The sequence below is a fragment of the Perognathus longimembris genome, chromosome 13 (genome assembly GCF_023159225.1).
Source record: "Perognathus longimembris pacificus isolate PPM17 chromosome 13, ASM2315922v1, whole genome shotgun sequence".
NCBI classification, from domain to species: Eukaryota; Metazoa; Chordata; class Mammalia; order Rodentia; family Heteromyidae; genus Perognathus; species Perognathus longimembris.
The window spans coordinates 1,900,451-1,923,095 of NC_063173.1; the positions used below are offsets into that span (position 1 = coordinate 1,900,451).

The window sequence follows — 22,645 nt, forward strand, 5'->3', positions numbered from 1 at the left end:
AATAAAAAATAGTGACAAAGGGGAAAAAAGCAAAATACTAGGTGGCTGTAGGTCTGTGGGTTTGTTTGGGGGTCACCTAGTCTGTTCTACTGGTCCTTGGGCTATTCTTGTGCCAGCACCAACCTGTTTTTGTTACTATGGCTTTGTAATTGAAGTTTGGTATTGATATTCCTCCAACACTATTCTTCCTGCTAAGGATTGTTTTTTTCTATTTGGGGTCTTTTGTTATTCCATCTGAGTTTTTTGGATTGCTTTCTCTATATCATTGTTGGGATTTTGGTGGGTATTGCATTGAATTTGTAAAATGCTTTGGGCAGTATTGTTGTTTTCATGATGTTAATCCTTCCAAACCAGGAGCATGGAAGGTTTTTCAATTTCCTTAAGTCTGCTTCAATTTCTTTTTTTTTTTTTTCTGATTTTTAGAATTTTCATAGAAGAGGCTCTTCGTCTTTTTTGATTATGTTAATTCCTAGGTATTTTTTTTGACAGCCTAACAAATTCTAAGCAAAGGATAACTATGACTAAGAGACGCTAAATTTATGTTTTTGTAGGGTTTAGAGCAATTTTCTTTGCAGAGAAATTAAAAACAATACAGAAATAGGATTTATCCAAAATGAAGCATATACCAGAAGAAAAAAAAAACTTTTTAAACCAAAAATTGAATAAAAAGAACAATCTTAAACAGCATCCAGAGAACACATTACAGAGAAGGGCAATCTTGAAGACCTTTTCACAGGAAACTGCACAGAACAGAAGGCAGGCGCTGGGGCCCACAAGGCCCTCGTGGAGGCCGATGCAGCCGAACACGCCCCCCCGCTGGCGAGCGTGGGTGAGCGGTAGCTGCCTGTGTCCAGTCTCCCCAGTTCTTTCTCTCTCCCTAAATGTGGTCTTGTACCCTAGGTGTCTGTCAGAGGTATTCAAATAGCATTTCAACGTATTTCCTTCTGCTGACACCAGGCAATATTATATTCTAGAGCATGAAAGTATGAACTATTAAATATAGGAACATTTTACTGACCTTACTTTCTTGTCACAGTTTCGACACAGTAAGGTCACGTTAACTGAGCGTGCTGTTTCTGAGACATCATTAATACCTCCTGTGCCCAGATGCATACATTTCTTAAAGCAGTCTTTCAAATGTCTTTCCTCGTCTCATGGGCTGCAGCTCAGCTGTAAAGCACTTACCGGGCTTTTCTCCACTGTGCGTGTGAGGTGCCCTCTTTGCTATCCATGTTGTCCTCACCCTTTCTATGCTCCAGTCACTTCATGTTTGGATTACTGTTGCAGACCGAATCCTCTTCCCCGCCTCCGTGTTCATAGATTGAAGCCCTACACACTCAGTCTGATTATGTTGGGAAATAGGGCTGGTTAAGGAAGTATCTAAGGTTCAACAAGGTCAGTGGACCAGTCCTTAATCTGGTAAGACTGGGATCTGACCAGAAGCTGACGCGATCAGAACTCTCTTGCTATATAAACCCTGGAGAAAGGCTATGAGGTTGTAGTGAGAAGGCAGTTGTTGAGATAGACAGTAGAAGAAAGTTCTCCCAAGAAAGCAAATTTGATCTTAGACTTCCAGCTGCCAAACAACAAGAACATAAATTTCTGTGGTTCACTCCCACTTAATCTGTGACACTTTTTTTTTATGGCAGCCTTGTCTTACCAGTACAAGAATAATCACATTAGCTGAAATATAGCTGTCAGATTTGAACACAGATAATAAATGGGGTGACCTTAAAAGCTACCAAACCAAGACTTGAGATTTCTCTGCTACTTAAAGGAATTTGACTTCAAAACTTCAACTTCACAACCCCTAAAAAGATGACTGAAATTATTCAAGCTCATTCTTTTCATGGCCCATCCCTGCAGTCTCAAGTGTACATCAACAGCTGGCTCATGGAATACTGGGGTCTTTGCTACTGTCCACAAGAATTGGAGTTACCTAATACTTGTATGCATTAATTTTAGGAAAGGCTCTAGGAACTGTGGAAGAAAATGATAGCACATTCCACAGATTTCTGCCTACCTGGTTTTCCTTTTGAGGCTGCGCGAGCATCCCGATAGTAATTCTCTCTATCTCCATAATTCTCTAAGCCATAACACCACAACCCTCTGAGAAAGAAACTCTAGCTTCTCTTGCCCTCGCTGGGCTGACTGCGTTTCCTTAGTCCCTGAGATGTTCAGCTGAATAAATAGTGTCCAGCCCTCGCCATTTCCCTTGTTTGGAAATTTCCATCTCTCCATGGGCTGTAGCAGAGACTGGACTCCAGCCTACAAGTCCAGGTCCTCTGTGGTTTTCGTTCTCCATCTTTCGGCACACACGGAGCATAGCTGAGCCCTGCGGGCCACTCCCAGCCCCGCGGCGCACAGTAGGGCTGCTCTGTCCTGGACCTGGTGCCTGGCTCAGCCGGACTTCCTCACTGGTCTTTGTAGGCCACCTCTGCCCTCTCCACCACCCGCCGCCATCTTGGGCCACACCCTCCACAGATTTCACTTCTCTGCAGCCTTTTAGAGCGTCTGGCACGAGGTAGGTACTCAATGCGTGATGTACAGACACTATATAAAGAGATGGACAAGTAAATATCTGTGCTTGAAAATCTTCCAAGGGATCTCATGGTTTTGACGAAATCTGAAGGCTGCTGTTAGCGGTCATCTGGGTTACAAGCTATTTGATCATTCCTTGTCAGTAGCAGGGGACTGGTGCTAGGACTCAGAGGATACTCAGAGCCCAAAGACACGGCTAGCAGACGTAGCTGGGGGCAGCCTCCGCTGGTCCAACACCTGCCTAACAAGGACGAGTTCAAATCCCAGTGCTGCTTAAATAAAACCTAACCTATACACGTCCTCTTACATACTTTAAATCTCTAGATTACTTACAATATCAAATATGATGTACAAGCCATGGAAGTAATAGTTATGCCACGTTGTTTAGTCACCTGCCACAAAGCAGTGTTTTGGTCAGTCGCCCATAGGATCATAATAGAGCTGAAAAATTCCTGTGACATTGTGGCTACAATGATGTCATAACACATTCCAGATTTGGAGTCATTCTAGCATTAAAAAAAACAAACTGTACAACTATGAACAGTACTGCTGATAATTACATATTGATTTACTGGCTTATCTACTGACGATACTATTATATGCTTTTAATCATTAGTTTAGAGTGTATTCCTAATCAGAAAGCTTTATTATAAAACAATGCTATGTCGTGCAAGCAACAGCCTATCCATCTTGTGCTGAGTCTGGTGGTATTGATTTCCCTGCTTCACTCACTGTCACGTTTTCCGTTCACCATGACCCTGGGAGCAGTCACTTCCCCTCACACACACACATTCTTATTCTATGCGGCGTGCATGCACACCACACGGTCACACAATCTCATCTAGGTTTGTGCTCGTGACATTTGGTGTCCACACAGTAGAATCAAGTCAGAAGGTATTTCTCCAGAAGCCCCCGGTGTTTTCTGAGGAGAAGCTCTTAGGTGTTAAGGACAACAGCCCCGCTGTTCAGCGTGAGCCACACCCGCCGCAGGCCGAGCTACGCCTGCGGTCACCTCGCTCTGTGCCCAGCGCCCCCCGGCGCTTGACTGACGGCTCGGCTGCGAGCCGGGGATGGGGCGGACGGGACTGGACTTCCCGGCCGCCCCCGGGGCCCATCTCCCCCTCACCCCCTCGGGACGCAGCGGCGGGGGCTGCAGAGGGGCCCGAGGCCTTACCTGGGGCGATGCTGCAGACTTCCAGCCGTCTTTCCTTCTTGGCTTCCTTCCACCTGGAAGAAAGCAGAGCACGCGGGACGCTCGGGCCCCTGCGGAAGGGTCGCCCCGCAGCCCGGGCGATGCGCACAGGCCTCTGCGGAAGGGTCGCACGCAGCCCGGGCCTCTGCGGAAGGGTCGCACGCAGCCCGGGCCTCTGCGGAAGGGTCGCACGCAGCCCGGGCCTCTGCGGAAGGGTCGCACGCAGCCCGGGCCATGCGCTCAGGCCCCTGCGGAAGGGTCGCACGCAGCCCGGGCGATGCGCTCGGGCCTCCGCGGAAGGGTCGCACGCAGCCCGGGCCTCTGCGGAAGGGTCGCACGCAGCCCGGGCCTCTGCGGAAGGGTCGCACGCAGCCCGGGCCATGCGCTCAGGCCCCTGCGGAAGGGTCGCACGCAGCCCGGGCCATGCGCTCAGGCCTCTCGGTCGCACGCAGCCCGGGCCTCTGCGGAAGGGTCGCACGCAGCCCGGGCCTCTGCGGAAGGGTCGCACGCAGCCCGGGCCATGCGGAAGGGTCGCACGCAGCCCGGGCCATGCGCTCAGGCCTCTCGGTCGCACGCAGCCCGGGCGACGCGCGCACAGGGGTCGGAGTCGCGCTTGAAGCAGCGCGGGCCTCGATCCCCCTTAGCGGCTCAGTTCTAAATGAAGGCGTGATGGGGTTTGTCCGAGGCCGCGTGGCGTCGCCGAGCTCGCCTTTTCCAGGAGGTTCCATCCCTCCTCCGCCGTGAACCTCCCCATCCCATCGCGCTGCAGGGACGCTCGCGCGCCGCTTTCTACAACAGACACGGAGAACCCGCAGCCGGCGTGGCGGGCGCCCTGCGGTGCGGAGCGAGACCCCATCTGCTTCCTTTCCACACCCCGCTCCGTGGGTTCACGGCGGGCAGGGGAGAGGCAGTCCTCGCCCACGGCTCCGCGTGGAGCGCGCGGTCCGGGCCTCGCCCTCGGGGCCCCGGGCCGCCTCCTCCCTCGCACGGTCCGGGCCTCGCCCTCGGGGCCCCGGGCCGCCTCGCTCGCACGGTCCGGGCCTCGCCCTCGGGGCCCCGGGCCGCCTCGCTCGCACGGTCCGGGCCTCGCCCTCGGGGCCCCGGGCCGCCTCCTCCCCCGGGACCGGCCTTCCACCCGCCGCGCGCTCACCAGTGGAAGCAGCACACGAGCGCCACGAGGACGGCGGAGGTGAAGTCCACGAGCAGCCACATGCACGTGTAGTAGCCCGGGGTCTGCAAAACACGGAGCGAGAGGTGGGGCGGGTGGAGGGGGAGCCGGGAGGCGGGATCGAATCCCCCGTCCCCCGCATCCCACAGGGCAACACAGAGTCACCACGGGGAGAAGGGCCCTCCGCCAACCCGGGGCCACGACATTCCAGCGTGTCCCCACTGCCGCCTCCACTTCGCTCTTGCATTTCGCTTCCCTTCCTTCACTTTATCTGAGGATCGCATTTGAGCTGATCGCTGCCTGTCAACACACCTCCATTCGTACCTCACTGCATCTACAGATGGAGCTCCACCCCCGCGCTTCTCCACGCTCAGTGCTTCCTCCTCACCTTAATTCACACATGCTTAGATTACTTAAAAATCTTTTTTTTTTTGCAATTTAATTTCTATTTCTGGTTTTTGTTTGGTTTTGTGTGTGTGTGTGTGTGTGTGTGTGTGTACATGGGCGTGCACACCCTGGTACTAGACCTTGAATTCAGGGCCTGGGTACTGTCCTTTAGGTTTTTTTGTTTCAAGTTTAGCGCTCGACCACTTGATCCACAGCTCCACTCTGGCCTTTTGACGGTTATTTGGAGATAAGAGCCTCACTGACTTTCCCGCCCAGTCCCGTTTTGAACTGTGATCCTCAGATCTCAGCCTCCTGAGTAGCTAGGGTTATAGCTGTGTTATCTTTTAAAAAAAAAATCTGTATGCATGAGTGTACAAAACCCCCACCCATTCCCTAAACAAACACAGAAAGACATTAATTTTCTTCTACTTATCTAACTCTACCATCCCATTTTTCTCTCCCATAAAACTTACCTCCCACTCCTTTTTACCTACATAACCAAATACCAGCCAGGCACTGGCGGCTCATGCTTGTAATCCTAGCCAATCAGAAGGATAAGATCTGAGAAGCATGGTTCGAAGCCAGCCTAGGCAGAAAAACTCACAGGACTCGTATCTCCAACTAACCACTCAAAAACCAAAAGTGGCGCTGTGACTCATAGTGGTAGAGTGCTAGCCTTGAGCAAAAGAGCTCAGGGACAGCAGCTAGGCCCTGAGTTCAAGCCCCAGGGCTGGCAAAACAAACAAACACAAGATCCTATCCTTTCCATTTGTTGCTATGAGAAACACATCTCACCGAAAAAGATTAACACAAGCTTGGGGAGGAAGGATGGAAAAAGATCTTTTTAAAAATTTTAATGCCAATTCTGGTACTTGAACTCAGGGCCTAAGTGCTGTCCCTGAGCGTTTTTGCTTGAGGCTAGCGCTCTACCACTTGATCCAAAGGTTCACTTCTGGCTTTTTGGTGGTTAATTGGAGATAAGCGCCTCCTGAGTAAGCTACTGGCTCCTGGTGATTTTTTTTTCTCTCAAATGTCTTGCTCTTATTCATTAATGACACCAAAGCACTTTCCATGAAAGTTTTACCTAACAGACCAGGATCACAGTCTGTTTCATTGGTATTGACTAGAATTCATGAAAGGGATGAATTCAGTGATTCAGTCAGTCCATGAAGCCTTTCTAATCTAGGAATTCCAGATGCCATCCAAGCAGTGGTGACTGAATAGATGTATAAGCATCCTTTTTTTTTTTTTTGCCAGTCCTGGGGCTTGAACTCAGGGCCTGAGCACTGTCCCTGGCTTCCTTTTGCTCAAGGCTATCACTCTGCCACTTGAGCCACAGTGCCACGTCTGGCCATTTTCTGTATATGTGGTGCTGGGGAATCGAACCCAGGGCCTCATGTATATGAGGCAGGCACTCTTGCCACTAGGCCATATCCCCAGCCCCATATAAGCATCCTTTGACACATAAAAAGCAAATATCTAGTGTAGATAGTGCAGAGTTATTGGAAGCCTGCTTTGATTTGAAATACAAAACAATTACTTCTGGCCTTGCTGGGCCTTTTTCCAATGTCATTCTGAGTTTGAACCTTTTCTGTGGCAAATCCAGATAAAGTATCTTTTACTTTTCTTCTTTGAAAAATGACACTATAAGCCAGATCACTACTTAGTAATTGAAAGTTGAATAGTGAAAGCAAAGCACGAATGCACATATATAACTAAAGTAAAAAGACAAAATTTTAAATGAAAGACAGCCTCATAATTCCGACAATTTGTCAACATCTCCAGAATGAAGGATTACCTTTAAATAAACAAGAATACAATGCTTACATATTTCCTTCCAAACTACTGAAGGAACAACATGTTTTCCACATTTTTTCCGTTTAGAATCGCAGTTTCTGCTTTCTAAAGTTCTTGAATTACACCTGTTTTCGGAACATGCTGCTTCTGAACCTGAATCTTCATTTTTCAGGATGTTCTGCAGCAGAGAAGCACAACCATCAAGTCCCCGTACAGTTCAGTCTGTCCTTCCGAATCAGAACAAACAGGATGGCCAGAATCTGCATTAAGACGTGATACTTTCCTTAAATGGCCTCCCTGTCCCCCATGTATTATTCTGGCAGATGCAGGGGGCCTTCCTGAAGATGACACCTGAGGTGGAGATCTGGACCTGACCATTGCTCTCAGTCTCAGGAAAATACACATGGAGAGAAGTCAAGCTGCCCTGTAAGTGGAGTTAACCGCCACGGACTTCCCATCTCCTCCATGATTTTTTTAAACATAGCTTTTTCTACTTTTTTGAACTTTGATGAGTCACATTAAATTATCATCAGCTCAGGGGAAAAATGCTTCAGGTGTAGTAGCATCAGTTAAGTAAAAACACACTTCCCAAATGGACAACTTTGAGCCATTACTAATTCAGGGAGATAGGAATGTGGAGGGTATACTGCTTTCTAAACTATACTCTGTCTTTTTTTCTTTTTCTTTTCTTTTTGTCGGTCATGGGGCTTGAACTCTGGGCTGGTCACTGTCCCTAAGACCCTGAGCTCTTCAGTTTAAGGTTAGTGCTCTACCACTTGAGCCACAGCACCACTTCTAGTTTTCTGGTGGTTAATCGGAGATAAGAGTCTCACAGACTTTCCTGCCTGGGCTGGCTCTGAACCGCAATCCTCAGACCTCAGACTCCTGAGTAGCTAGGATGACAGGTCTATGGGGTGTATATACACAACGGAATTCTATGCTTCTATCAGACGAGATCGGGAACGTTCAGGGTGGTATGGCCATAGACATCTACTATGCTTCTATCAGAAAGAATGACATTGCCCCATTTGTAAGGAAGTAGAAAGACTTGGAACAAATTATATTAATGATGATAGTTTTGTTTTGTTTTGTTTTGTTTTGCCAGTCCTGGGCCTTGGACTCAGGGCCTGAGCACTGTCCCTGGCTTCTTTTTGCTCAAGGCTAGCACTCTGCCACTTGAGCCACAGCGCCACTTCTGGCCATTTTCTGTAAATGTGGTGCTGGGGAATTGAACCCAGGGCTTCATGTATGTGAGGCAAGCTCTCTTGCTACTAGGTCATATTCCCAGCCCACAAATTATATTAAGTGAAGCAAACCAGACCCAAAGAAACATAGGCTGCGTGGTTTCCCTCATTTGTAATAACTAGGATACATTTAGGATATTCTTGGCAGAAAATCAGAATAGCTCACTAGCCACGTGCATATGACTATATAAAATGATGCTTATCGAAATGGTCTCCAAGAAATGGAAAGTAGAGGGCTCCTTTCTCGTGTGTGTGTGTGTGTGTGTGTGTGTGTGTGTGTGTGTGTGTGCTGTTTGCAGTTACTTCATTTTTCTCTCATTTTTAAAAAAATTATTCCTTTGGTTTATTCCCTGATGTCACTGCTTTTGAGTCTTGTCTGTAAGTTCATCTGATTTGGGGAGGGGAAGGGGAAGCACAGAAACGGGGGACAAACAGCGAACCAATCCAACAGCGACGCTTTCCAGACACTTGGTTGGAATGGATCTTTACCACTTGGGGGCAGAGGAGAGTCAGGGAGAGGGAACCGGGAGGAAATGAAGGAGGGGGTAACCCTACCCAGCCGTGCTGAGAGACCTGCCGTCCAAGGTTCCCTTCCTTGTACTTCTAGAAAGTCGCCAGGGAAAGAAAAGCCAGTAAGTCCTCATTTGCACCAGAGAGCCCTAATACAGTGCCGCCCTGCGAGACTGTGCCTTGTTGCTGATCCCGCCTGCGGGGGTCAACAGGCCAGAAACAGGACCTGCTGGGCGCTGGGGGCTCCCGCCTGTCATCCTAGCTACTCAGGAGGCTGAGATGGAAGGATCCAGGTTCAAAGCCAGCCCAGACAGGAAGTCCCTAAGACTCTCGCCAAATGCGGGACGTGGAGGTATGAGTAAAACGTTAAGGGAAAGCATAAGACCCTGAATTCAACCCACAGCGCCAGCGCAGGGGAAACAAAGAGGAAAGGAAAGAAACATAGATGAACGGAGGTGGCGGTACAGAAAGGGTCACGTGAAACCCTTCCCCAGCAAGGCTTTCCTGCCTAACGCTTGCAAAGGAGCAAAGCTGAGCGGTTGCGGTCAGCCGGCTGGCGTAGCGCATGCCTTTAGTCACGGCTTCTTGGGAGGCTGGGGCAGGAGCTTCACTTCAGCCAAGGAACTTAGGGCCAACCTGGGACACGGGTGAGATTCCAGCTTGGAAACCAATTTAAAAACCATTTTCTGTTGGCTGCTATTTCGCCCCAAGCAGAACCTGCTGTCTGTGCAGAGGAGCCCGGGCCCCCCTCCGCGGGCGCCAGGCGAGGGGTCAGGGCACTGTGTTCAGGAGGCCGTTTGCAGGCGTCTCCCCCAGCCCCGCCGCTGTCCACACCGTGGTTCCTCCAGGCGCTGGGGCTGGAATAACAAAGCTCACGCTCCATGCAGCCGCTGGCGAGGTCCCCGCGGAACTCTGCTGTCCTGGCGACGGCGACAGCTGTGACCAACTCATAACCACACACGCGCACAACTACTGAGTGTAAAACACGGGCGGACGCTTAAAACATGCCCACCACGGAAGCATCTGGATAGAACAATGAAGGCCGCAGCGCCAGCGCCGGCTGGGGACATTGTGTTCGGTGGCTCCCCAGGGCACGGGGCATTGAGTCACCGAAAGGCGTGGAAGAAAGATCTAGACGAGCAGCTCACCATGAAGAAGTAGGGGTAGTTCAGCTGACTGAGGACCGGGATGTTGTCCGTGGTCACCGAGTTAATCCTGGAGCACCAAGCCAGGGAGAAGAGCCACGGCTCGTTGACGAGGTAGAGGTTGATGTTAATGTTCGCGTCCTTGTACTCCCTGGAACAGAAACAGAAGCCACAGAGCACTGAGAGCCAGCGTCACCCGCCACGTCCACCCGCGGGAGCCGCCACGCCCGTGCAAGGCCGGCCTAGAGCCACTCACCACCGAGGGGCAAAGGGGGAAGGCGAGGCAGGCGGGGACCCAGGGGCCCGACCGGGGTGACCGCTCAGGTTCCCGGGAACCCTGGGGCGGGCAGTGTGTGGAGGGGACCCCGGGGTGACCGCTCAGGTTCTGGGGAACCCTGGGGCGGGCAGTGTGTGGAGGGGACCCCGGGGTGACCGCTCAGGTTCCCGGGAACCCTGGGGCGGGCAGTGTGTGGAGGGGACCCCGGGGTGACCGCTCAGGTTCCCGGGAACCCTGGGGCGGGCAGTGTGTGGAGGGGACCCCGGGGTGACCGCTCAGGTTCCCGGGAACCCTGGGGCGGGCGGTGTGTGGAGGGGACCCCCCCCCCGAAGACCCAGGGAGCCGAGATAGCCGCTCTGATGAAAGCTAAGCCTGACCACCCCGGAGCAGACAGCTCGGCGGGGGGGGGGGGGGAGGGGTCCCCTCCCCTTCAAGTGAGGCGACAGCGACACAGCCAGATGCCAGAGCAGCTGGACTCCCAGCACTCAGAAACAAGAAGCATCTGCACACACGAAGAAGGAATCTAGAGAAACGGCAATGGCCGGCACCGCAGCGGCCGCACAGCAACGAGCACCCGGCATCAGGCCAAGCGACAGCGCGGGTGGAGAGGAGACGGAGGCCGGCGGGGCCCTCGGGGGGCCCTCGGGGAGCCCTCGGGGAGCACACCCTCACACGAGGCGACAAACACGAACTCCACGACGCAGGCACGGGATTATACACCGAAGCCACCACAGGGGACGCAGTCGACGGCGAGTCCCCGGGCGGAAAGCTCAGCGCCCCCACGCTGAGCTGTGGCCTGGAATGTTCCAGAAGGCCTTCCTGTAGAGTCAGGTCAGCATCTGGAATGTTCCAGCAGGCCTTCCTGTAGAGTCAGGTCAGAGAAACTGAAAATATATACGGAAAAGCAGAGCCCCTGACACACTCAATCTTGTAAAAGAACAAAGTGGAAAGAAGCCATCTATTCCCCCTGCTGCTGGACGCTTGCGGGAGTAAACCAGTGTCTGCGTTTTAACTATGGGACCGGATCTGTCCGCGTGCAGAGATGACGAAGCCACAGAGCTACACATCAACGCTCACGTGCTTGATCACACACACATCAACGCTCACGTGCTTCATCACACACACATCAACGCTCACGTGCTTCACACACACATCAACGCTCACGTGCTTGATCACACACACATCAACGCTCACGTGCTCCATCACACACACATCAATGCTCACGTGCTCGATCACACACACACCAACGCTCACGTGCTTGATCACACACACATCAACGCTCACGTGCTTGATCACACACACACCAACGCTCACGTGCTTGATCACACACACATCAACGCTCACGTGCTTCATCATCACACACATCAACGCTCACGTGCTTGATCACACACACATCAACGCTCACGTGCTTGATCACACACACATCAACGCTCACGTGCTTCATCATCACACACATCAACGCTCACGTGCTTGATCACACACACATCAACGCTCACGTGCTTGATCACATACACATCAACGCTCACGTGCTTGATCACACACACACCAACGCTCACGTGCTTGATCACACACACATCAACGCTCACGAGCTTGATCACACACACATCAACGCTCACGTGCTTGATCACATACACATCAACGCTCACGTGCTTGATCACATACACATCCACGCTCACGTGCTTCATCACACACACAGAACGTGTGCTGCCATCACAGACGTTTCTACAATTCTGGGGGTTGAGCCTCATACATGCTAGGCAGGCAACTGACCGCGAGCCATGCCCCGGGCCTTCAGATGGTATTCTGTTTTGGAGATAGGATCTCACTACCTTTGCTTGGGCTGGTGTTGAACTTGTGATCCTCCTGTCTTTCTATGCTGTTGGTGGGAACGTGGATGACTATAACTACTATAGAAAACAGGATGGAGGGTCTAAAAAAAACAAACAACCCCCAAACTAAAAAGTAGAATTGCCATCTGATCTGTCGATTTCACTCTGGCTATGTATCTGAAGGAAATGAAATCAATATAGCCAAGGGTTGGAGGCATTTCCACATTTACTGCAGCATGGTCAAGCTATGGAAGTCATTCAAGTATCCACCAATGAAGAGGAGATGAAGACAAGACAGGATGAGCTGGGAATGTGGCTTAGTGGTAGAGCGCTTGCCTAGCATGCACGAAGCCCTGGGTTCAATTCTTCAGCACCACATAACCGGAAAAAGCTGGAAGTGGCGCTGTGGCTCAAGTGGTAGAGTGCTAGCCTTGAGCAAAAGAAGCTTAGGGACAGAGCTCAGGCCCTGAGTTCAAGTGGAGGACTGGCAAAAAAAAAATGAAGAAGAAGAAAAGATAGGATGTTTGTGCATATACATGTATATACATATATATGTGTATTATATGCATATGTCATATATAGACAATGGAACAAACACTGTTCTGTCTTTAAAAAGAAGGAAGTTCAGTCATTTGCATCAATATGGAGGAACCTATATAAAATAAGACAAATACTGTATACTCTTAATTTTGGAATCTTTAAAAGTCATAGCAGCTGGACACCAATGGCTTATGCCTATAATCCTAGCGACTCAGGAGACTGAGATCTAATGATTGCAGTTCAAAGTCCATGAGACTTACCTCCATTTAATCACCAAAAAGCCAGAAGGAGCTGTGGCTCAAGTGGCAGAGCACTTTAGCCTTGAGCAAAAAAAACTTAGACATAGCACCAAGCCTTGAGTTCAAGCCCCAGGATAGGTACCAAAAGAAAAACGTCACAGAAGTTCATAGAATGATAACTTTTAGAGGCTGGGGTGAGAAAATGGAGAGAAAATAAGGTCACAAAGTTTCAGTTCAGGAGGAAGAACGTTTTTCAGATTTGCAGAACAGCAGGGTAATTACAACCAATAAAAATGTATTGCAAATTCAAAAGAACTAAGGGAGTAAATTGCCAATCTCACAAAAAAATAGTAAGTGAAGTAATAGTTACAAATTTAAGCATTCCACATTCTATACATGTATCAAAACATCATCTTGTACCCTGTAAACGTGTATATAATTGTGCTTTGCTTGCCAGTTAAGATGATACTTATTTAACATTTTCCCACACTGAAATGGCTACACTCCCAGCATGAGGAAGGAGGCTGTTCAGGGTACTGGAACCCTGTCTAACAAACAAAACAAAACATGAAACATGTCCAACATCAAAAAACAGAGTGTCTCTATGTTCAAATAATCTTAAGTAAGGTGGAAGTGGCAAGTTCACAATGTCTGAGCTTTGTGATCCTCATCACAAATATTCTGGTCATAAACATTTCACAAATGTTTCAGGTGCAACTGGTGACTTCCTGAAAATGTAGAGGTTCACAAAGGAAACCGTTTGGAACGACATCCTGCCCGTGGATGTGTCATGATGGTTTAACAGTTCGGTCCATGGGGAAAGCCCATTTTCCTTCCTCTGTAAAATAGCTTCCTTAGGGAGAGGGAGGCCATCTTGTGTCTGTGGGTCTTTCATATGAAACTATCACGGTACACTGTACACCTTCTGACTAGTCAATACCTGCTGAGCTAAGCCAGGCTCTGGACACAATCCCCGTGTCCAGAATGGCTGCGGGATGAAGGCAGAGTGAAAGGAGCTGTGCTCACACCCGCCCTCCGCCACTCAGCAGGGGCGACTGCCTGCGGTGAATGCCACTCAGCAGGGGCGACTGCCTGTGGTCAACGACTTCCGCCCTGAGAAAGGGAAGCAGGAAACCTGCTCCGCAACACCGGCCGGCGACCAGAGGGGCAGCTACAACTTCCTGGCTTACATATTTGCCCCGCATTTTGCTGTCTGCAGCACGATGAGCGAACCCCCGGAATCTTTGGACTATTCCAGTGGGTACCAAAAAACAAAAACAAGAGCCAACAAGTAGGTGTTGTTACCTGTAACTCCCAGTGAGAACACTTCAGCCCCATTGTTCGCATGTTTCTATTTCCTTGTACTTCCCGCTGAACCACCTCTAAGATTATCTCCCTCTCTCAACGCTACCGTAGGTTGAGCTACTGGGCCGAGTTAAAGAATAAGTAAAGCGGCTCCCATGTCTTCAGGTCCTACGCCGGTTGGACTGCGCGCTGTGCTCTGAATCCCGGTGTGCTCCTGTGACTCTGGTCGCCGCTCCGGGTTTGCGCGTGCTGTAAAGTGTGTGTGTGCTCGCGGTGACGATCTGCTTTGTGGCCCGCACCTCGCTCCCCTGGGGCCACCCCCCCCCTCCCCAGGAAGACCTCACCCCCGACCTCATCTGAAGGTGCCCGCCATCAAACCTGCCGGCAGGGTGGCTTGTGAGCAGCTCCCAAGCAGAGCCTCTCCCTGGAGCCGTGCAAACCCCGCTCCCGCCCCGGCTGCGTGGGGTCGCCGAGATCACAGCGCTGCGCGGTGAGCTCTCCGTCCCCCTCCTCCCCTTCCAGCCGCTCGATCCCTCCCAACGCTCCCGTCTCACTTTCCTGACACGCGCTCTGAACTACTTCTAGAAGAAATGTGTCTCTGGGGGCCGGGACGCACGTCCATGGCAGAGCGCTCGTCTAGCCGGTGCAATGTCCTAGGTTCAATCCCCAGGACCAAAAAAAAAACAGAAAAAGGGACAAAACGAATTCCGATGCACTGCGATCCCTGTGGAAATGGCGAGAGGAAAGAAGCAGCGTGTTCTTCTTCAAGAGAACTTTATTCATCACAAGCTTTGACTTTTTAATGTCTTTTTTCCCCCTCATCACGGGGCTTGAACTCAGGGCCTGGGTGCTGTCTCTCAGCTGACTCCCCGGAGGCCAGCTCCTTGCCCCTCTGAGCTGCAGTGCCACTGCCACGCGCATCTTACACGCGAATAGAAACGCCAAGCACACACAAAAGCACAGCAAGCAGACGCTGGCGGTTCGCGCCGAGGTCTGATGACTCTAGGCAATAAAGTCTGTGAGATTCTCATCCCAACTAAGCAGCTAGAACGTGGAAGAGCGGTAGAGGGCCAGCCCCGAGGGGAAAAGCGTCCGGCTGTGAGTTCTAGCCCCGTTCACGCGTGTGCGCGCACACAAGACGGGGAATGGTGAGCGGCTGGTGCACAAAGGAGTTAAAGCTGGCCCCCAGGGGTGTGTCCTATTCTTACTAAATGTTTGTTGGCAGAAGAACATGTCAGAGGAGCAGGGAGGAGAGAGAAGATTTCAAAGAAGACAAGAACACGATGAATCCTAAACACGGGAGCGGTTAAGCAGCGTAGGTAGAGTGTACCCTTCGTAAATATAAGATGGCACAAGCCCCCAGAGGTGGGCTCACACACTTACTTCATCCCATTGTAGAATAACGTCTTGTAGTCAACATTTATTTTACTGATGTTTTCCTTTACAAGTCGATGAACGGGATTTAAACGGCCCACTTGCTGAAAGCCAGGCGCTGCCCTCTGGACGTAATCTCTCTCCTGATTGGGCAGCCAAAGGATCTACAAGGAGAAGGAAGAACGCCTGGAGTGGATTCTGAGTTGTCTAGGAATGGATGGAGCTCCACTTATAAGCAGAAACCTGACCCAACCAACAGTGTTGAATGAAATGTATGTGCGTTGGTCTTGGGGCCTGAACTCTGGGCCTGGGCGCTGTCCCTGAGCTCCTCAGCTCAAGGCTAGGGCCCTACCACTTAAGCCACAGCGCCACTTCTGGTTTTCTGGTGCTTCATTGGAGATGAGAGTCTCACGAACTTAACTGCCTGGGCTGGCTTTGAACCGCGATCCTCAGGCCTCAGGCTCCTGAGCAGCTAGGGTGACAGGCGTGAGGCCCTAGCGGCACGGGCCAATGAACTTTGAAAAGAGTGCCTTCATCAAGGGTGTTCAATTCTTCCGTTAACATGAACATTCTGGACCCACTGGGTACAGAAAGCGGCTGAGGAAAGTGTGAGCGCTAGGGCCGTGGCTAGGGGTAGAGAGCTTGCCTAGAATACATAAGATTCTGAGTTCACTCACTAATACTGACTGGGGAAAAAAAGGTGGAAAAGGAATTGGTAGACACATGAAAGGTGAAGGCCAAAAAATACCCTTCTGGTTAATGATGCTAAAAATCATCTTAAAAGGGGCGATTTCCTACCAAATGGGGAGGTCATTAGGGTCCTTCCATGGAAACAGTTCCATTTGCAAGAAGATAAGTGTTTGCTTCTCTCATGGCACTCCAATAATATTCTGAGAACTTAAGTGCTTTGGAATAACCGACTGCCCAAATACAGAGAGCTGCTCTAGAAATAATGATGACTCATCTCTATTCAAACAGCCACCCATTGGTTTTCTAAATCATTTACTAAAGCCGGGTCTTAAAGTGTTGGCATTATAGTCTATAATGGTATCAGTCACATCACATAGTTATTATATACATTCTTTTTTTGAAAATGAGGTGTTGATATTTTACTTGGCTTGGAATAGAAAACGGTCTTTCTGTTTTTCTCTGGGAGAATTTTAACTGGTTCATTCTGAGATGATCAAATGTAACCATGTAAGCCATAATCTCCAGGTTCAGAAGATGCAAGATTCCTTAAGGGAAGATGTACAATGTAGATGAAATTTCAATTATGAAGCTGTGTTCCTGTGGCTCGGGCCTGCCATCCTAGCTACTCAGGAGGCTGAGATCTGAGGACCGCAGTTGAAAGCCAGTCTGGGCAGGATAGTCTGTAAGATTCTTATCTCCAATTAAACACACACACACACACACACACACACACACACACACACACACACACACACACACACACACACACCAGAAGTGGAGCTGTAGCTCAAATGGCAGAGCACTAGCCTTCAGCACAAAAGCTACAGGGACAGAACCCAAGCTCCGAGTTCAAGCCCCAGGCCCAGTGGAACGAGGAGACGGGGGTCTAAGTAACATGCCTTGTCCTCATGGCCATCTTGGTGCTTTGCTGGGTGGAGGGGGGCTTCTCACCAAGCGCCAAAAGCTTAGGGTTGAGCTGAGCCATTTTTCACTCCAGGAGAGCTAGAAGAACTCTGTTTCAGAGGATACACAGATATGCTGTTTGCCCTAGGAAAGCTTTTGCTAGAGAACGCCTGTCCTTGATTACCAGCTCAACCTGACCTTTGCCTAGATGGAAAGTTTAGCTGGCCCCCAAACTACTTCCCTAGTGGAAAGTTTTGCTTGTAGCTCAGTATTTCCCTAAACGGTCTGCTTTTGTTGGGTTTGGGATCTCCACCCCAAACATGTGGTTTTTCTCTTTAAAAGTTTTGTGCAAGCTCTGTTCTGGACTGTAGGTCTTTGAGACAGGAGACCTCCTACAGTTGCCAGCTTCCTCTTAAAAACTCCCAATTTGATTGGGCTGGGAATGTGGCTTAGGGGTAGAGTGCTCACCTAGCATGCATGAAGCCCTGGGTTCAATTCCTCAGTACCACATACACAGAAAAGGCCACAAGTGGTGCTGTGGCTCAAGTGGCAGAGTGCTAGCCTTGAGCCAAAAGAAGCCAGGGACAGTGCTCAGGCCCTGAGTTCAAGCCCCAGGACTAGCAAAAAAAAAAAAGTGGCTTCTTTGTTTCTCACCAATTGAGTTCCTATACAACACTGGCACACACACAAAATCAACGATTATGGCCCTGGGAAATGCAACCACTTCCCAACCTACCCTAAGTCCAACGGTAGACCTACCAGATGCTGCTCGATCTTAGACTTGAGGATCTCCTCCACCACGTGCTGGATAAAGTCTCCTCTGAGAGGGTGGCTTGGTGGAGGACGGAAAAGATCAAATATCAAAAACTTCTTTTCCTTCTTTGCAAATTCCAATAAATCGACGAGTCTTGGAATTGACTGGTTTCTTGCTCTTCTTTTGTCTGCCTCGGATAGAGGTTTCATATTGTAATAGGGCATTTGCTAAAAATAAACACATCCAAGAAAGTATTGGTTCTCATCCAAAAGTCGTTGCCAGTTCCACTGCTGGGTACTGACTGCACACCTAGCGCCGTCACATCCAGGAAGACGCTCCACCAACGAGGCCCTCTGAAAGATTAGTTTTAGCACACGTTCCACAGGAGAGAAAACGTGTTCTCCACTGGTAATTATGTTTGGAATGATGTGCTCCATTTCCCAACTGTTCTGAGGTTTTCCACTTTCTCATCTTCACCCTCCTCCCCAGCCTTTTGCTCCACGCCTTTAAGCGGTGCATCCCTTTCCAGCCGCACCGTCTGCCTGCCTGTGCTCCTTAGTCTAGTTTTATGTAACAGGAAAAACCAGCGCTTTGGCTTCCCGATTGGATTCATTCCCAGCTCTACCTCCTCCTCGTTGACTTCGCTTTCCATAACTGCCTGCTGAAATCCTACCCTCAACCCGCTCAAATGCCACCTCCTTCATGAAGCCTTCCTAAACTACTCCCGAACGAAAAAGATCGTGATGACATAAACCCAGATGGCCCATTTTTATGCTTTGATAAGTCATTCAATAGCTATTTGCACATGTCTTAAATAGACCAACGCTCACATCCTGGCTCAATATGCTTCTTGCTGGGCATCTTTGGTAAAAATAATTTAATTACCTAACTGCCCAAACTACAAAATGGGGCAGGAGATGGGTATCGTCTATGTAGTTACAGGGTCTGGTAGCATGTAAGGATACACAGAGTACACAGTTCATGTGAATTCCTTCACTGTGCCATGTTCTTGGCAGTGCATGATCCTTTACCTTATACACAGCAGGCCGTATGTATGTTTGCTATATTAAATTCAACAAATTATTTTGTTTTCAATTGCTAATTCCAGATCACGTGTGGTTGAAGGCAGCGATTGAAAACACGACCTCTCAGGAAAAGGAAGCAGTACTTCACGGTTTCTTTTACTCCTGGACACAACTTTCTGTTCATTCTCAGATCCCTCTTGGCATCCGTTAGCTTCCTACCCAAGCTGCCCTTCGTCGCACAGTGCGATTGTGCCCAGCCCTGCTCCGCAGCCTGGCACGGTGGACTCCTCCCACGACCGCGCCGGAAGGCAGAGCAGCTAGGCTGACTGAAACCAGGGCGCCCACCTCTGCGTGGGGCATAGGTTAGGATGTTATCCTCAGCTCTCAAGAGTGCAGACGCTTGCTTCCAAAGTCAGTATCTCTCTAGATACAACCAGATCCAGACTGTTTTATTGAATGGTGAAGAGAAATTGTTAAAACAACAGGCTAAAGCCAGGCGCCCGTGGTTCGTGCTAGTATCCTAGCTCCTAGCCGCTCAGGAGGCTGAGAGCTGAGGGCCAGGGTTCGAGCCAGTCCAGGCAGAAGAGGATGGGAGACTTTTATCTCCAGTTAACTAGCAAAAAGCTGGGAGAAGTGTGATAGCTCGAGTGGTAGAGCACCAGCACTGAGCAAAAAAGCTAAGAGCCAATTAACTCCCATGCCCTGGGTTCCAGCCTCAGGACCAACACAAAACAAAACAAAACAAAAAAGACCCCTCAAACAGCACTGTTTTTAAAAACCCCAAAACAATATAAAAAAAAAAAAAACCAGGGAAGGAAAGACTACCAAGGCAGGTAAAAAAGTTTAAAAATAGCACAAACAATAAAGATAAATGGTGGTATAGTGTAGATCTAGCAGTTGAAGGAGTCTGAGCCTCTTTTTTGTATACAAAATAAGGAACTTAACCACAATGGGAACAATGTTTGCCCACACAGGGCTGAGCATTTTCAAAAACTCTCCGGAATTAACAAGTTAAAAGGGAAACAACCCTCTGATTCTCCCTATAAAAATACCTAGCACCTCAATAAAAACAACGCTAAGAAAAAGGCCCTCTGTTACGCATGGCTGTGGTTAAAATTGTTACAAGTATGAAGACTATAATAAGAGAGCCAATGTCTCATAAATGTCACAAAATGTTTAGTTAAAACATTCAGATGTGTCCAATGATGCTGAATCCAGGCAAACATTTTAAGAAGAACTAGTAATGATTAATAAATTTTCGTGTTAATTTGGGTCCCACGCATCTGCCATGAACCCCACTGCCATAAAAACAACCCACAAATTCCATTGCCCTCAAAGCAATCTGGTCACTAAGTGTACCAAAGCCATTTAAGGAGTAGAGATTGCTGAGCAACCCTAAATCCTTTTTCATGTCCGAACATAAAACCACTACTTTGAGATCGCTGTCTGAAGAACATTTCTTTTCTTCTGTAAGGCATTTTCCTTGCAAATTTAAATGTTTGAAATCTATTTTTGCAAAACAAACCACCGGAAGAAATGTACCATGGACAAATCATTTTAAGAAGCCTCAGTAAATTCTACTTCACATTATTCAATTATTGCAAGCACAGACATCAGTATATTGATTCAAAATATAATCAAATAGACTTCTACCTTCCTGTCTCCTATGTAATGAGCTTGAAAGATGCCACTGCTCTCTAAACACTAAGCAAAACAATAACCAGACTAAAAAATCAACAACTCTTCTTGGGTCTGTAAATCGGTGAGGCCCACCAGACCGAGGACACAGCCACGAGAGGAAGGTACAGCTCACGAGAATCAGACTCTGAAGTAGAAGACAGAGAGGGAAACTGGATTGGGAAACAAACTATAATCGACTCATCCAATGTTGGCTCTCTGCCACCTGAGCTGCTCCTCCTCTGCTGTCTCTCTGCTGGCTAACTGAGGTCAAGAATCTGAACAACTCGGATGCCAGCTTGTGAATCGCTAGGCTTACAAGCATGGGCCATTAGTGTCTAGACCTCCAATCTTTTTTTTTTCAATACTAGTATTTATTTATTTTTTTTTTTTGGCCAGTCCTGGGCCTTGGACTCAGGGCCTGAGCACTGTCCCTGGCTTCTTTTTGCTCAAGGCTAGCACTCTGCCACTTGAGCCACAGTGCCACTTCTGGCCGTTTTCTGTATATGTGGTGCTGGGGAATTGAACCCAGGGCCTCATGTATAGGAGGCAAGCACTCTTGCCACTAGGCCACATCCCCAGCCCCCAATACTAGTATTTTTGAGACAAGGTCTTGCTTCCTGCCCAGGCACATTGCCTGGACTATGATCCTATTTCTGAAGTACATACTACATCCCGCTGCTTCTGTGAAGATTGTCCTGTCTGAGCTGGCCTGGAACCATGTTATATTCCTGATCTCAGCCTCCACCCGGCTAAGAGAACACACAGGCCCAGCCATTACACCCAGCTCATGGTTGAGAAGGCCTTGCGTGTATGCCTAGATCAGCCCAATCTCACCTCCCGCGTAGGTAAGATTACAGGCACTAGCAATCACAAAGGCAATAAACGTATTACTAAATAATAACCAACTCATAGCTATTGCCAGTGAACCATCAGACCTAGCTACCGAAGAATCACCAGGATAATCTTCACAAACTCTTTACTTGCTAAAAAGCATCCGGGAGCCAGGCACCAGCGGCTCACGCCTGTCATTCTAGCTGCTCAGGGGGCTGAGATCTCAGAATCATGGTTGGGAGCCAAGACAAGGCAGCAAAGTCCATGAGACTCTTTTTTTTTTTTTTTGGCCAGTCCTAGGCCGTGAACTCAGGGCCTGAGCACTGTCCCTGGCTTCTTTTTGCTCAAGGCTAGCACTCTGCCACTTGAGCCACAGCGCTGCTTCTGGCCATTTTCTGTGTATGTGGTGCTGGGGAATTGAACCCAGGGCCTCATGTATAGGAAGGCAAGCACTCTTGCCACTAGGCCATATCCCCAGCCCCCCATGAGACTCTTATTTCCAACAAACTACTCAGAAAAAGGCAGAAGTAGAGCTGTGGCTCAAAGGGTAGAGCGCTAGCCTTGAGCACAGAGAGTCACATAATTCTTCACTTCTCACAATTTCTACACAAAACACAATCTTAAAAACCCTCAAGATTCACGCCATGCGGTTTATTTAGTATTTTCTAAGTGCGATTCTCAAGTGATTATATGATTGGGCAGAACCTAGTTCTCATGGATCTCCTAAGCTACGCGTTGGAAAAGTTATTTATCCTGAGAGGGCAGACATGAACTTTAATCAAACTTTTACCCACTCTGAGTTACTCAAAAGGGTAATTCTGAACTCGCTAACTTGTTTTTTAAGCAATGCCATAGTCTATCCTCAACACGTTTCCCAGGTACTTTTCCCAATCTATTCCCTACCCCTTCCTTCTTTCTCTTTTTCTTCTCTCATCCCTTCCCTCTGTATGTACATACATATGTAGGTGCGTGCGTACACACACACACACACACACACACACACTTTCTCCTCTCTTCCCTTCCCTGCTCTTCTTTTCCTTCCCTCTCTTCCTCTCCCCCCCTCATCTCTTTCTTTATCCTCAGTACAATGCGTCACTGAAATACTTCCCCCCCCCCCCCGGGCCCCACTTGTCCCCTTGCTAATGACTGCCCTTCGGCACAGAAGGCACCTGTAGACATGAAGTAGGTATTTTCCAACTTCCAGGGGACCCTTG

At 49.2% G+C, this 22,645-nt stretch overlaps 1 protein-coding gene across 1 annotated transcript in view; it reads right to left on the minus strand.

Annotated features, from left to right (window-relative positions):
- Positions 1-3,506: 3,506 nt before the first annotated feature.
- Positions 3,507-22,645, minus strand: part of Gdpd4 (glycerophosphodiester phosphodiesterase domain containing 4) — a 55,054-nt gene continuing 35,915 nt past the window's right edge. Inside the window, exons 11-15 of the mRNA XM_048360541.1 lie at positions 17,901-18,122; positions 15,558-15,712; positions 9,988-10,135; positions 4,884-4,966; positions 3,507-3,768 (exon numbers count right to left, since the gene is read on the minus strand). Coding sequence (XP_048216498.1) covers positions 3,507-3,768; positions 4,884-4,966; positions 9,988-10,135; positions 15,558-15,712; positions 17,901-18,122 — 870 coding nt within the window. The remainder of the gene's footprint in view (positions 3,769-4,883; positions 4,967-9,987; positions 10,136-15,557; positions 15,713-17,900; positions 18,123-22,645) is intronic.